This window comes from Schistocerca cancellata, chromosome 8 (genome assembly GCF_023864275.1).
Source record: "Schistocerca cancellata isolate TAMUIC-IGC-003103 chromosome 8, iqSchCanc2.1, whole genome shotgun sequence".
Lineage (NCBI taxonomy): Eukaryota > Metazoa > Arthropoda > Insecta > Orthoptera > Acrididae > Schistocerca > Schistocerca cancellata.
This window is the reverse complement of record NC_064633.1, coordinates 62,120,474-62,136,971: the sequence shown is the minus strand read 5'-3', so window position 1 is coordinate 62,136,971 and position 16,498 is coordinate 62,120,474. Positions and strand designations below refer to the sequence as shown.

At 43.9% G+C, this 16,498-nt stretch overlaps 1 protein-coding gene across 3 annotated transcripts in view; it reads right to left on the bottom strand.

Annotated features, from left to right (window-relative positions):
- Positions 1–16,498, bottom strand: part of LOC126094949 (myrosinase 1-like) — a 180,430-nt gene that overhangs the window by 149,506 nt on the left and 14,426 nt on the right. For all 3 annotated transcript variants that reach the window (XM_049909602.1, XM_049909604.1, XM_049909603.1), the window contains exon 2: positions 5,875–6,008. In XM_049909602.1, coding sequence (XP_049765559.1) covers positions 5,875–6,008 — 134 coding nt within the window. The remainder of the gene's footprint in view (positions 1–5,874; positions 6,009–16,498) is intronic.

Sequence of the window (16,498 nt, the reverse complement as noted above, 5' to 3'; positions counted from 1 at the left end):
TCGCTCGAATATCTTCGACCTCCCGCGTGGCATCCAGCCGCATACCCCTGTGACTTCTGCATCGGTGGAACGTCCGGACACTCATTCTAGGTGATCGCCGGATCACAATCAAACTACTCGCTGCATAACTGAACTTACCTGTTGACAGTGCTGACACACCCGTCCACCATTTGGGGAACTCAAAGGTGTGTGCCCGCTGAGGTCCTCACCGCCCAACAGAAAACCGTAAAGAACAAAGAACGACCATCGGCTCATCGTTAAAATTTTTTGTCGAACGTCGTCACAGGCAGTGAACAATGGGTTCATCACTTCTAATCGGATAGAATGGCGCCACACCAGCTGTCCTCCAAAGATAAAGTTCAAAGCCGCATCCTAAGCCGGTAAAGTCATGGTGACGGTCCTCTGGTACTCTGAGGTGGTTATTCTCTTTCATGTCGTCCCTCATGGTGCAACGATCAACTCTCATGTGTACTGTGCTGTCCTCATGAAATTGGTCAAACGATTTCAACGTGTCCGTCGTCACGTCGTCAAACCAACTTCTACATCACAAGAATTCACTCAAGTTTGTGCCCCCGAGAGGAGCCCACAAAACTTCACTGGATTTTTCTTCTTCATTCCACCCAAGAGCCGGTTCCGGTACCTTCCGACTTTCGTCTGTTTGGCCCAACGATGGATGCACTCTGTGAGAAGCTGTACATAGACAGTGGGGAGGTTACTGATGCCGCAAAACGTTGGCTCCGACGTCGACCAGTAAAGTGGCGCTATGCGGACATACAGCTCCCCCCCTGTAAGGTGATGTAAGGCTGTCGCACTGAACAGAGGTAATGTCGAAAAACAGGGTGCCTAAGGCAAAAGAGTGGGGAATAATATGGTGTGTTGGAATCCTCATTAAAGCAAACTACGACTACTTTCAGGAAAGAATATCTTGCATTACTTATTGAAAGCCTGTATATACTCGATGAAGATATATACCTGTACGAAGTTAGATTGAGTTCCGACCATGCCTTCTGAGTGCTTCACTGTCTTTCAGGCAGTGTAATACGTCACTTTTGGCGGTTATCTGTTCAATAATTACACCGATCGCTGTGTCCTCTCCTAGGAGATCCTTAAGTTTGCTAGAATCGGAAAATTTCAACATGTACGAGGGTGAGTCAAATGAAAACCTTAAATTTGTAATAACAAATCGAAATTTAGTGCCGTTATCCTGTAAATTGGTAAGCGTGCTACAAACAGCGTGCAGAATGGCCTGTAGGTGGCAGCATAGTGCAGATGCACACATACCGTCGCAGTATCAGTATAAAAATGGTCACCTCACTTGCGACTTGCACCAGGGAAGAACAGTGTTCTGTTATTCAGTTTTTGCGTAGTGAACGTGTGAAACCTACTGAAATTCATCGACGAATGAAGGTTCAGTACGGTGATGCATGTTTGTCACAGCAGCAAGTCTATGAATGGAGCAGGAAGTTCGCAAATGGTGTGACTTCAGTGGAAGATGCTCCTCGTCCAGGTCAGGCACAACGAGTTGTGACTCCACAAACATTGCAGCAGGTGAAGCCATAGGCCTACTAAAGGAAAACCGCAGAGTGACACTGAATGAACTGCAGCATGTTTACAGATTAGTCATCGGTCAGCACACCACATTGTGCATGATGTGCTCCAGTTTCACAAATTGTCTGCAAGATGCGTGCCACGGCAGCTGACTCCTGAAATGAAAGAATGACGTGTTGATACTTGTGAAGAACTTCTTCGGGGCTTTGAACGAGAAGGTGATGGCTTCCGTGCAAGAATCGTTACTGGGGACGAAACCTGGGTGACTTCCACCAACCGGACACGAAGAGAGCGAGCAAGGAATGGCGCTATTCCTCATCACCACAACCAAAGAAGTTTCGAACAGAACCATCAGCAGGGAAGGTTATGGAGACTCTATTTTGGGACGAAAAAGGCGTCATTTTGGAGCTTTACATGCCATGGGGACCACTGTCCCCAGTGCATCATACACAGATCTCCTAAAAAATCATCTCCGGGGCCCTGCAACCAAATCAAAGCGACGTGGATTGCTGTCAGCAGGTGTCCTTTTGCAACATGACAATGCAAGGCCCCACACTTCCCGCACAACAGTTGTAACATTCCCAGACCTGCATTTTGAGTGTCTTCCTCATCCACCAGACTCACCAAACCATGCCCCAAGTGATTTCCATATGTTGAGACCACTCAAAGACGCAATGTGACGAAAGAAGTTCCGTTTTGATGAAGAGGTACGCCACGCGGTGCATGAGTGGTTGCACGGATTTTTTTTTTTTTTTTTTGGTCATCAGTCTACTGACTGGTTTGATGCGGCCCGCCACGAATTCCTTTCCTGTGCTAACCTCTTCATTTCAGAGTAGCACTTCCAACCTACGTCCTCAATTATTTGCTTGACGTATTCCAATCTCTGTCTTCCTCTACACATTTTGCCCTCTACAGCTCCCTCTAGTACCATGAAAGTCATTCCCTCATGTCTTAGCAGATGTCCTATCATCCTGTCCCTTATCCTTATCAGTGATTTCCACATATTCCTTTCCTCTCCGATTCTGCGTAGAACCTCCTCATTCCTTACCTTACCAGTCCACCTAATTTTCAACATTCGTCTATAGCACCACATCTCAAATGCTTCGATTCTCTTCTGTTCCGATTTTCCCACAGTCCATGTTTCACTACCATACAATGCTGTACTCCAGACGTACATCCTCAGAAATTTCTTCCTCAAATTAAGGCCGGTATTTGATATTAGTAGACTTCTCTTGGCCAGAAATGCCTTTTTTGCCATAGCGAGTCTGCTTTTGATGTCCTCCTTGCTCGTCCGTCATTGGTTATTTTACTGCCTAGGTAGCAGAATTCCTTAACTTCATTGACTTCGTGACCATCAATCCTGATGTCAAGTTTCTCGCTGTTCTCATTTTTACTACTTCTCATTACCTTCGTCTTTCTCCGATTTACTCTAAAACCATACTGTGTACTCATTAGACTGTTCATTGCGTTCAGCAGATCATTTAATTCTTCTTCACTTTCACTCAGGATAGCAATGTCATCAGCGAATCGTATCATAGATATCTTTTTAATTCCACTCCTGAACCTTTCTTTTATTTCGATCATTGCTTCCTCGATGTACAGATTGAAGAGTAGGGGCGAAAGGCTACAGCCTTGTCCTACACCCTTCTTAATACGAGCACTTCGTTTTTGATCGTCCACTCTTATTATTCCCTCTTGGTTGTACATATTGTATATGACCCGTCTCTCCCTATAGCTTACCCCTACTTTTTTCAGAATCTCGAACAGCTTGCACCATTTTATATTGTCGAACGCTTTTTCCAGATCGACGTATCCTATGAAAGTGTCTTGATTTTTCTTTCGCCTTGCTTCCATTATTAGCCGTAACGTCAGAATTGCCTCTCTCGTCCCTTTACTTTTCCTAAAGCCAAACTGATCGTCACCTAGCGCATTCTCAATTTTCTTTTCCATTCTTCTGTATATTATTCTTGTAAGCAGCTTCGATGCGTGAACTGTTAAGCTGATTGTGCGATACTTCTCGCACTTGTCAGCTCTTGCCGTCTTCGGAATTGTGTGGATGATGCTTTTCCGAAAGTCAGATGGTATATCGCCAGACTCATATATTCTACACACCAACGTGAATAGTCGTGTTGTTGCCACTTCCCCCAATGATTTTAGAAATTCTGATGGAATGTTATCTATCCCTTCTGCCTTATTTGACCGTAAGTCCTCCAAAGCTCTTTTAAATTCCGATTCTAATACTGGATCCCCTATCTCTTCTAAATCGACTCCTGTTTCTCCTTCTATCACATCAGACAAATCTTCACCCTCATAGAGGCTTTCAATGTATTCTTTCCACCTATCTGCTCTCTCCTCTGCATTTAACAGTGGAATTCCCGTTACACTCTTAATGTTACCACCGTTGCTTTTAATGTCACCAAAGGTTGTTTTGACTTTCCTGTAAGCTGAGTCTGTCCTTACGACAATCCTATCTTTTTCGATGTCTTCACATTTTTCCTGCAGCCATTTCGTCTTAGCTTCCCTGCACTTCCTATTTATTTCATTCCTCAGCGACTTGTATTTCTGTATTCCTGATTTTCCCGGAACATGTTTGTACTTCCTCCTTTCATCAATCAACTGAAGCATTTCTTCTGTTACCCATGGTTTCTTCGGAGCTACCTTCTTTGTACCTATGTTTTCGTTCCCAACTTCTGTGATGGCCCTTTTCAGAGATGTCCATTCCTCTTCAACTGTACTGCCTACTGCGCTATTCCTTATTGCTGTATCTATAGCGTTAGACAACTTCAAACGTATCTCGTCATTCCCTAGTACTTCCGTATCCCACTTCTTTGCGTATTGATTCTTCCTGACTAATGTCTTGAACTTCAGCCTACTCTTCATCACTACTATATTGTGATCTGAGTCTATATCTGCTCCTGTGTACGCCTTACAATCCAGTATCTGATTTCGGAATCTCTGTTTGACCATGATGTAATCTAATTGAAATCTTCCCGTATCCCCCGGCCTTTTCCAAGTATACCTCCTCATCTTGTGATTCTTGAACAGGTTATTCGCAATTACTGGCTGAAACTTGTTACAGAACTCAATTAGTGTTTCTCCTCTTTCATTCCTTGTCCCAAGCCCATATTCTCCTGTAACCTTTTCTTCTACTCCTTCCCCTACGACTGCACTCCAGTCGCCCATGACTATTAGATTTTCGTTCCCCTTTACATGCTGCATTACGCTTTCAATATCCTCATACACTTTCTCTATCTGTTCATCTTCAGCTTGCGACGTCGGCATGTATACCTGAACTATCGTTGTCGGTGTTGTTCTGCTGTCGATTCTGATTAGAACGACCCGATCACTGAACTGTTCACAGTAACACACCCTCTGCCCTACCTTCCTATTCATAACGAATCCTACACCTGTTATACCATTTTCTGCTGCTATTGATATTACCCGATACTCATCTGACCAGAAATCCTTGTCTTCCTTCCACTTCACTTCACTGACCCCTACTATATCTAGATTGAGCCTTTGCATTTCCCTTTTCAGATTTTCTAGTTTCCCTACCACGTTCAAGCTTCTGGTATTCCACGCCCCGACTCGTAGAACGTTATACTTTCGTTGATATTTCAATCTTTTTCTCATGGTAACCTCCCCCTTGGCAGTCCCCTCCCGGAGATCCGAATGGGGGACTATCCCGGAATCTTTTGCCAATGGAGAGGTCATCATGACACTTCTTCAAATACAGGCCACATGTCCTGTGGATACACGTTACGTGTCTTTAATGCAGTGATTTCCATTGCCTTCTGCATCCTCATGTCGTTGATCATTGCTGATTCCTCCGCCTTTAGGGGCAATTTCCCACCCCTAGGACAAGAGAGTGCCCTGACCCTCTATCCGCTCCTCCGCCCTCTTCGACAGGGCCGTTGGCAGAATGAGGCTGACTTCTTATGCCAGAAGTCTTCGACCGCCAATGCTGATTATTTATCAAATTGTAGCCAGTGGCGGGGATCGAACCCGGGACCTAAGACGTTTTGATTATGAATCAAAGACGCTACCCCTAGACCACGGGTTACCAAAAGTATTTTCTTCTAATGGAATTTATGCGCTTTGTAAGCGCTGGAGGACTTGAGCGTGGAGATTATGTAGAAAAGATATAGAGCTTTGTACCACTTCTGCACAATAAATAATATTTAAAAAACTATTTAAGGTTTTCATTTGACTCACCCTCATGTATCATTTTTCCTGACTGTAAAACTTAGCTGTACCTAGCAGAATTCCCAGAAATAAACTTTTGTAATCAAGCAAACGCTCACCCGAGCGGAGAAGAGGACTCACCCCGAGCGCCTTCAGCATCTGCACGTCCTCCTGGTACTTGTGGTACGAATCGCAAGCCACGTCGCCGTTGTCGCCGTTGGAGCTGTACTCCGGATGTTCGTGCAGCATCCGATCCCAGATGTTCTCGCCCTTACCTAGAAGGCACCGCAGCATTAATCCTAATGGTTGATTCCACATCAGTCCTAGCTTCTTTTTGTGGTACTGTAATTACCTTTAAATATAAGACGCAACAGTCAGTGTTGTAAAGATTTACTGAAGGAAGAAATTATGGACTGATATTTGTAACCAGACTGCTTCACCAGGAGTACTGTCGTACTATATTTTGTTTATTTATTTAACCTGGCAATATTAGGGCCATCAGGCCCTCTCTTACATCTTACCAGGCATTCTGCTTATTTTGTTTTCATATGTTTTAGTAGGCATGTTAAACTACATCTAGTAAAAAAAGTGAACTTTGCTATTACAAAGGTAGACTTGGGAAAATACATACACATGCAGTTTGTATTCGTAGATGATAAGTACTGCTATAATTAGACATAGAGACAGACTTTAGATGGGAGTGTGAGGGAAACTGATGGTGAAGGGAGGAGAAGAATGGGGACATGACGAAACACAGTTAAGGAAATATAAAGGAAAAGAAGATTGCGTCGCTAATGGACAAAGATGAAGAGGAAGAAGAGAAAGGAGCAAGATAGGAGACATTAGCTTTGCTATTTGACAGAGGGGAGGATTGGCCTTGTACATTAATTTTGTGGTAAACGTTACGAGGATGATACTAGGAAATGCTTCAACTTCTTCTTAAAAGAAGCAGGGGATTGAATTTTGTGCAAAGTAAGGGGGAGTGTGTTCCACAGGCAGACAGCGGCAGCGTAGAGGAGTTTGCAAATGTTTTTGTTTTGTGACTGGGCACAGTTAGGATAACAAATACCAGTGACCTCGTGTTTCGATTATGATGACATGAAAGGTGTTTAATCTCTAAAGCAAGGTACTTAGGTGCTTGCGCCACGAGGAGCCGGTGAAGTAGACATAGTGTGGTAGTCAAGCAATTTGTCCGGCCGCAACACCCTAGCTGGGAGTATGAAGCGCTAACATGATGTATTGGCGAATGTTGCAGGTGTAAAGCACACAGGCATTCGTGGTTAGTTCTAACCATCTTTTGTTTTCACTACTCATGCCTTGTTGAATTACATCACAATAATAGAGGTTCGGCAGAACGAGTGCTTGCAAGAGCTGGCGTTTCACGTCCAGTGGAAATACGCTCCCAAGCTTTTTGAGAGCATAGAGATAAGCGGACGTCTACTGGCACACTGCGACTGTATTCTCCGCCCAGTTGAGATGCTCATCCAAAGTTACACCCAAGTTCTTAACTGTTTTCTTATATGGTATTGGAATACCGTCGAGCATAATAGGAGGCAGCCGCTCGCGGAAATCTGAACTTTTTAATTTCTGATGACTGATTAAGATTACTTGTGCCTTTCTTGCATTTAGTTTAAGCCCCACGTTTTTCGCGCATGTCACCACTGAAGACAGATTATCATTCATCTGGGCGATTGCAGTGTTTATATCTTCAGGTGTGACGCTTAGGTAAAGCTGGTCGACGGAACCGACGAAATGTCTTTGGCATACAGGGTGTCCAGAAAAGGGCTCCCTGATTTCAAAATTAAATATCTCGAAAACACAGATCGATAGAGGAATGCAGTAAACGGTATGTTTATTGTGAAAGCTGCAAGAAGTTTATACAGCAGATTTAAATAATAGTTACAAAAGCTGCTAACAGATGGCGCTGTACGCTGTACAGCCCATATCAGCATACATAAGTGAAATAATCGTATGAAAACAATCTTTGCAAACAATCACATCACAATGTTTTCAAAATGTTCACCATTGGCACTACAGAGGTGGCGCAAACGAAGAATGAAATTCGCCATCACATTTCGTAGTGTCTCAACCGAAATGGATTCAAATGCCACAGAGATCGCCGATTCAAGCTCGACCATCGTGGCGGGATGCTTCGGGTAGATCATGTCTTTCATTGTGCCCCACAAAGAAAAGTCACAGGGAGTCAAATCCGGCGAATATGGAGGCCAATCCATGCCTGCACCAGTAAATTTGGGATATTCCAAAGCAATGACTCGATTCCCGAAGTATTCCTCAAGAAAGCGAAACACTTGTTCGGTCCGATGTGGTCGGGCTCCATCTTGCATAAACCATTCAGTACCTGGTCGATCCTCTAACGCTTGCTGTGTGGCGACAAATTGTTCCAAAATTGCAACGTAACGTGCACCAGCGACCGTTTCTCGAATGAAAAAAGGGCCAATAATGCCTCTGCTGCATACTGCAGCCCACACAGTAACTTTAGGAGAATACAGGGGTTTCGCTTCACACCAATATGGCTTTTCGGAACCCCAAAATCGCCAGTTCTGCTTATTCACGTATCCATTCAGGTGGAAGTGTGCTTCATCTGTGCCGGCCGGGGTGGCCGAGCGGTTCTAGGTGCTACAGTCTGGAACCGCGCGAGTAGTTCTAAGTTGTAGGGGACTGATGACCTCAGATGTTAAGTCCCATAGTGCTCAGAGCCATTTGAACCTTTTTTTTTTTGCTTCATCTGTAAACCAGATGCAGCCAACATCAAATCCTTCACTATTAATCATTCTGAGCATCTGATTAGCAAAGGCAACCCTTTGTTGCACAGCTCGTACGGGTATGGCCTGGTGCGTTTGAATTTTGAATGGAAACATGTGTAGGCTCTTTCTCAGTATTTTATGCGTGCTGGAACGCTTCAAACCAATCTCAGATGCAATTCTACGGATGGATGACATTGGATTTCGCTGAATAATTTCAGAAACTGTGGCGATATTTTCAGGCGTAACTGCGGTTTGCTTGCGGCCAACATGCCCCACTAGATCGTCAGTTACGCTGCCTGTTCGTTGAAATTTTGCGAAGAGCGTACGAATGGTTTTCGCATCGGGTCCTTTTGGAACATTAAATCGTGCTTGAAAACTTCGCCTTGTTGCCGTAGGTCTCTCTTGTAACCTGTGGTACTCTAGCACCAGAAAAACGCGTTGTTCAATGGAGTACATAGTTTTAATCTCTTCCTTCGGCACGCTAGCCTCCTTTCACGTTTCAATAGTGGAACTGATCGCTCTGGGCTTCGGATCACTATTTATACTAGGCATTACGTATGGCGATTACAACGCCATCTCTTAGCAGCTTTTGTAACTATTATTTCAAACTGCTGCATAAACTTCTTACAGCTTTCACAATAAACATACCGTTTACTGCATTCCTCTATCGATCTTTGTTTTCGAGATATTTAATTTTGAAATCAGGGAGTCCTTTTCTGGACACCTTGTATAAGGAAAACAAAAGTGGCCCTAAGACTGATCCTTGTGGCACTGGTGGTCGTGGGGGTGGTGGTTGTGGTGGTGGTGGTGGTGGTTGTTTGGGGGGGGGGGAAGAAACCAAACTGCGCGGTCATCGGTCTCATCGGATTAGGGAAGGACGGGAAGGGGAGTCGGCCTTGCCTTTTCAAAGGAACCATCCCGGCATTTCCCTTTAGCGATTTAGGGAAATCACGGAAAACCAAAATCAGGATGACCGGACGCGGGATTGAACCGCTGTCCTCCTCCCTTGTGGCACTCCTGAGGTCATCAGTTACTTTCCAGGAAGATTTTTCATTTACACAAGCAATACATTGCTGTCTGTCTTTTAAGTAGTTTTCAAACCACCTCATTACACTATCTGAGAAATTAAGCTGTAACATTCAAGAAGAATATAATAATTCCAATCCCAAAGAAAGCAGGTGTTGACAGATGTGAAAATTACCGAACTATCACTTTAATAAGTCACAGCTGCAAAATACTAACGCGAATTCTTTACAGACGAATGGAAAAACTGGTAGAAGCCGACCTCGGGGAAGATCAGTTTGGATTCCGTAGAAATGTTGGAACACGTGAGGCAATACTGACCTTACGACTTATCTTAGAAGAAAGATTAAGAAAAGGCAAACCTACGTTTCTAGCATTTGTAGACTTAGAGAAAGCTTTTGACAATGTTGAGTGGAATACTCTCTTTCAAATTCTGAAGGTGGCAGGGGTAAAATACAGGGAGCGAAAGGCTATTTACAATTTGAACAGAAACCAGATGACAGTTATAAGAGTCGAGGGACATGAAAGGGAAGCAGTGGTTGGGAAGGGAGTGAGACAGGGTTGTAGCCTCTCCTTGCCATTATTCAATCTGTATATTGAGCAAGCAGTAAAGGAAACAAAAGAAAAATTTGGAGTAGTTATTAAAATCCATGGAGAAGAAATAAAAACTGAGGTTCGCCGATGACATTGTAATTCTGTCAGACACAGCAAAGGACTTGGAAGAGCAGTTGAACGGAATGGATAGTGTCTTGAAAGGAGGATGTACAGGGTGTTTCAAAAATGACCGGTATATTTGAAACGGCAATACAAACTAAACGAGCAGCGATAGAAATACACCGTTTGTTGCAATATGCTTGGGACAACAGTACCTTTTCAGGCAGACAAACTATCGAAATTACAGTAGTTACAATTGTCAACAATAGATGGCGCTGCGGTCTGGGAAACTCTATAGTACGATATTTTCCACATATCCACCATGCATAGCAATAATATGGCGTAGTCTCTGAATGAAATTACCCGAAACCTTTGACAACGTGTCTGGCGGAATGGCTTCACATGCAGATGAGGTGTACTGCTTCAGCTTTGCAATTGTTTCTGGATTCTGGCGGTACACCTGGTCTTTCAAGTGTCCCCACAGAAAGAAGTCACAGGGGTTCATGTCTGGCGAATAGGGAGGCCAATCCACGCCGCCTCCTGTATGTTTCGGATAGCCCAAAGCAATCACACGATCATCGAAATATTCATTCAGGAAATTAAAGACGTCGGCCATGCGATGTGGCCGGGCACCATCTTGCATAAACCACGAGGTGTTCGCAGTGTCGTCTAAGGCAGTTTGTACCGCCACAAATTCACGAAGAATGTCCAGATAGCGTGATGCAGTAATCGTTTCGGATCTGAAAAATGGGCCAATGATTCCTTTGGAAGAAATGGCGGCCCAGACCAGTACTTTTTGAGGATGCAGGGACGATGGGACTGCAACATGGGGCTTTTCGGTTCCCCATATGCGCCAGTTCAGTCTATTGACGAAGCCGTCCAGGTAAAAATAAGCTTCGTCAGTAAACCAAATGCTGCCCACATGCATATCGCCGTCATCAATCCTGTGCACTATATCGTTAGCGAATGTCTCTCGTGCAGCAATGGTAGCGGCGCTGAGGGGTGCCGCGTTTGAATTTTGTAGGGATAGAGGTGTAAACTCTGGCGCATGAGACGATACGTGGACGTTGGCGTCATTTGGACCGCAGCTGCAACACGGCGAACGGAAACCCGAGGCCGCTGTCGGATCACCTGCTGCACTAGCTGCGCGTTGCCCTCTGTGGTTGCCGTACGCGGTCGCCCTACCTTTCCAGCACGTTCATCTGTCACGTTCCCAGTCTGTTGAAATTTTTCAAACAGATCCTTTACTGTATCGCTTTTCGGTCCTTTGGTTACATTAAACTTCCGTTGAAAACTTCGTCTTGTTGCAACAACACTGTGTTCTAGGCGGTGGAATTCCAACACCAGAAAAATCCTCTGTTCTAAGGAATAAACCAAGTTGTCTACAGCACACTTGCACGTTGTGAACAGCACACGCTTACAGCAGAAAGACGACGTACAGATTGGCGCACCCACAGACTGCGTTGTCTTCTATATCTTTCACATCACATGCAGCGCCATCTGTTGTTGAAAATTGTAACTACTGTAATTTCGAAAGTTTGTCCGCCTGAAAATGTACTGTTGTCCCAAGCATATTGCAACAAACGGTGTATTTCTATCGCTGCTCGTTTAGTTTTTATTGCCGTTTCAAATATATCGGTCATTTTTGAAACACCCTGTAAGATGAACATCAACAAAAGCAAAAGGAGGATAATGGAATGTAGTATAAGTCGGGTGATGTTGGGGTATTAGATTAGGAAATGAGACACTTAAAGTAGTAAAGGAGTTTTGCTATTTGGGGAGCAAAATAACTGATGATGGTCGAAGTAGAGAGGATATAAAATGTAGACTGGCAATGGCAAGGAAAGCGTTTCTGAAGAAGAGAAATTTGTTAACATCGAGTATAGATTTAAGTGTCAGGAAGTCATTTCTGAAAGTATTTGTATGGAGTGGAGGCATGTATGGAAGTGAAACATGGACGATAAATAGTTTGGACAAGAAGAGAATAGAAGCTTTTGAAATATGGTGCTACAGAAGAATGCTGAAGATTAGGTGGGTATATCATATAACTAATGAGGAGGTATTGAATAGGATTGGGGAGAAGAGAAGTTTGTGGCACAACTTGACTAGAAGAAGGGATCGGTTGGTAGGACATGTTTTGAGGCATCAAGGGATCACAAATTTAGCATTGGAGGGCAGTGTGGAGGGTAAAAATCGTAGAGGGAGACCAAGAGATGAATACACTAAGCAGATTCAGAAGGATGTAGGTTGCAGTAGATACTGGGAGATGAAGAAGCTTGCACAGGATAGAGTAGCATGGAGAGCTGCATCAAACCAGTCTCAGGACTGAAGACCACAACAACAACAACATTTTTCTGAGCAATATGTCAAAGTTAAATGTCAAAAGCTTTGCTGAAGTCTAGTAGCGTCAAATTGTTGCCTTTCAGCTGTCAATGTCTAACATTCTGCGTGGTGTCTGTTTGTTCTATATCGTGTCTCCTGCCACTTTCGCGCAACGACGCTCTGAGCGTGTTTTTTAGGGAATTGACTAGTTTGAAACTGGGACCTGTTGCTGGTAAGGAGACGCCAGACATGACATGCAGAATTCAAAAGAGTTCAGTGAGACTAGCGATGATATAACCAAATACTTAATGATTTCAGCGTCAGCTCCACTGCACTCCCTGTAAAAGAATCTTAATACTAACTAAATTTAGTGGAAGGGGTTCAAGGCTTTCCTATTTTTAGTTTGCTGGTAAAATAACGTCGAAAAAGCAGTTAAGTCTACCATTGGAAATTTTATTCTACTCACAAAACATTGTTTATAAATTGCACTATTGATAAAAGGAAATGTTTTAATACTGGATGGTGAAAACCAACTGCGTTCAACAAAAATGTGAACAAATATTCCCTGAGTGGGTTTCGAAGTTCTACAATGGATCGAAGGATGACCTATGCCATATCACATCTATAATCTAGGTTTAAATTAAGTTTCACAAGAGAGAAAATTCCGACAGGCCACCGCTGGCGCGCCGGCGCCCACACCCACGACCCTCAATGACGTTGCAGTCGATGTACTTCTTAATATCGCTTTTGGAAGAAGGAAACCAGGTGTAAATCACACAGTATTTTACTGATGATCTGGAAACGCAAGTTTAGAATATGTAGATGTTTATGTTTTCTTATTGGCAACGTTACGTAGCGCTCTATATGAAAATCACTGGCTGTGCTGTGTGCAGTCTGTGGCTAGTTTGCATTGTTGTCTGCCATTGTAGTGTTGGGCAGCGGCAGCTGGATGTGAACAGCGCGTAGCGTTGCACAGTTGGAGGTGAGCCGCCAGCAGTGGTGGATGTGGGGAGAGAGATGGCGGAGTTTTGAAATTTGTTATACTGGATATTATGAACTGCTATATATATTATGATTATTAAGGTAAATACATTGTTTGTTCTCTATTAAAATCTTTCATTTGCTAACTATGCCTATCAGTAGTTAGTGCCTTCTGTAGTTTGAATCTTTCATTTAGCTGGCAGTAGTGGCGCTCGCTGTATTGCAGTAGTTCGAGTAATGAAGATTTTTGTGAGGTAAGTGATTTGTGAAAGGTATAGGTTAATGTTAGTCAGGGCCATTCTTTTGTAGGGATTTTTGAAAGTCAGATTGCGTTGCGCTAAAAATATTGTGTGTTAGTTTAAGCACAGTCATGTATAATTGTTCTAAGGGGACGTTTCAATATTGTTAGCAATTTGATGTCCTTTCCTCTTATAAAATAGGTCTAGTAACAAGTAATGCCGGCCGTTGTGACCGAGCGGTTCTAGGCACTTCAGTCTGGAACCGCGCGACCACTACGGTCGTAGGTTCGAATCCTGCCTTGGGCATGGATGTGTGTGATGCACTTAGGTTAGTTAGGTTTAAGTAGTTCTAAGTTCTAGGGGACTGATGACCTCAGATGTTAAGTCCCATAGTGCTCAGAGCCATTTGAACCATTTGAACAAGTAATGCCGCGCGGGATTAGCCGAGCGGTCTTGGGGGCTGCAGTCATGGACTGTGCGGCTGGTCCCGGCGGGGGTTCGAGTCCTCCCTTGGGCATGGATGTGTGTGTTTGTCCTTAGGATAATTTAGGTTAAGTAGTGTGTAAGCTTAGGAACGGTTGACCTTAGCAGTTAAGTCCCATAAGATTTCACACACATTTGAACATTTTTTGAGCAAGTAATGCCTAGTCACAAACAATCCGTTAGCTCTCTCTTATTATTATACTGTATTAAAGTACAATTAGAATGTGAAAAACACATGAGATGATTTGACATTATACAGGGTGTTCATTTTAACCGAATACATTGAAATATCTCGAAAACTACACATAGGATAAAAAGAAAGTTAAATTCCAATTTGTTTGTCTCGGAGGGAGACATCCAACAATACCACAAAAACCATTTATAATGGATCAAATCAGAATACCACACTCCATTCGCAATCCCTGTCCGTGCATGGGTGGCAGGGGGCAAATTTGAAATTTTGAGTGGGACCCCCATTTTTTGTTGCAGATTACGATTCTATGGCAAAGTGTATATGTATTTTGTTTGAAGCACATTCTTCGTTTCGCCACAGCTGTCGCTGTAATCTGAGGAACAGAAATGGGTACACAATTTACCACATGCAGCTCAATGGCCCTTGAATATCCAGTGGCACGTGGGATCCTACCTTTAGGCTTTGAGAGTAGGACAGGCCAGTATTTCATAAATCCTAACTGGAAAACCCATTCACAAAGTGGAAACATCACTGAGAAATGGTAACAGTGGAAAAAATGAAACTCGCAGAGGTCACGACGCTACAAGAACTCACCATAGAGTTCAAGCACCGTTGGAGTGATAAGCGAATCTTCCTAAGACCAATTACCAACGTGATTCAACAATGTGAGCAACACATGTACAGTGACCCCAGCAAAGGCGAGTTGCACGTACCTGATGACAGAGTAGCCAGCAGCATATTTACGGCGAGATGCTGCCTGCGTCTGCCAGAGCTGCAGATCTACGAAATATGAGAGCAGACGTCGGCTTGTGAGCCTGCACACCGCGCTGAGAATACTGACGAGTCTTGGGGTGTGCAATACCCCTCTTGCACGATCCAGAGGAAGAGGCATTTCATTGGCTCCAAGTAGCCGCGGGAAAATCGTACTCAAACTGAGAGAAGAGGACGGTCACCGAGGTGTAACGGTCCAGAACTGTTCCCCGACGGCTTACGTCTTACACTTTAGCACCGCCCCGGTCGCAGTGCGGCAGCTGAAACAGTAGCCGAGGTAGGATCGTCCACGCGCCGCCGACGATTGACAGTAATGGCAGAGTGCGGCGCCTGGTGAAGACCCGTGACAGCCAGGGCAATAGGAACATGCTAAAATTAACTCACATTACACGCCCGTGAGCTGCTTCGTACAGTCTTATTAACACAAAAAGCATTATTTAGTAGTAAAAACGCTCCATACTTGTACTCGATAATAACAGTATCATTAGATGTTGGAAGTTAAGATACTATCTCGAATCCGTCTCTCACATATCGTTACAGCTGCAACAACACATTGTTGTCGATGACAAATGAAATATCAGGAGGCTAACGCTTCTGGGAGGTCAGGTAGCAGAGTCTATCTGCACAGCGAAACTTTGTAAAGTCGATTGTACTAGGAGGGAAACGTCCTGAGACAAATATGCAGTAACTTGGGTCATTTTTGCCATCCTGATGGGACTCATAAAAAAAAACATTCTGACAACAAATGTAGTGTTACATTACGATCAATGTATCACAGCACAGATTCATACTCTTTTTCCTACGAAGAAGAAGAAAGGATCAATGATCAACCAGTGTGTTTTGTAAGGTTGCTTACCAACTTCGTAACGGTAACTGTTTTGTCGCTGTAACTCATATTTACAAACCACCATAGCCCCTGATTGTCATTTTCTTTAAGTAGAGTATCAAGGTATTGCATCCTACCATTACCGAATAATCCACAGCACTTACGTATCTAGCTAAAAATGGGAGATGTATTCGAATTTTTAGAGTCATAACCAGAAAAGATGTGACTGTCATTACCTCCCTATCCTGTTCCACTCGCGTATGGTTGGCGGGAAGAACGACTGCCGGAAAGCCTGCGTGCGCGCTCGAATCTCTCTAATTTTACATCCGTGATCTCCTCGGGAGGTATAAGTAGGGCGAAGCAATATATTCTATACCTCATCCAGAAACGCACCCTCTCGAAACCTGGACAGCAAGCTACACCGCGATGCAGAGCGCCTTTCTTGAAGAGTCTGCCACTTGAGTTTGCTAAACATCTCCGTAACGCTTTCACGCTTACCAAATAACCC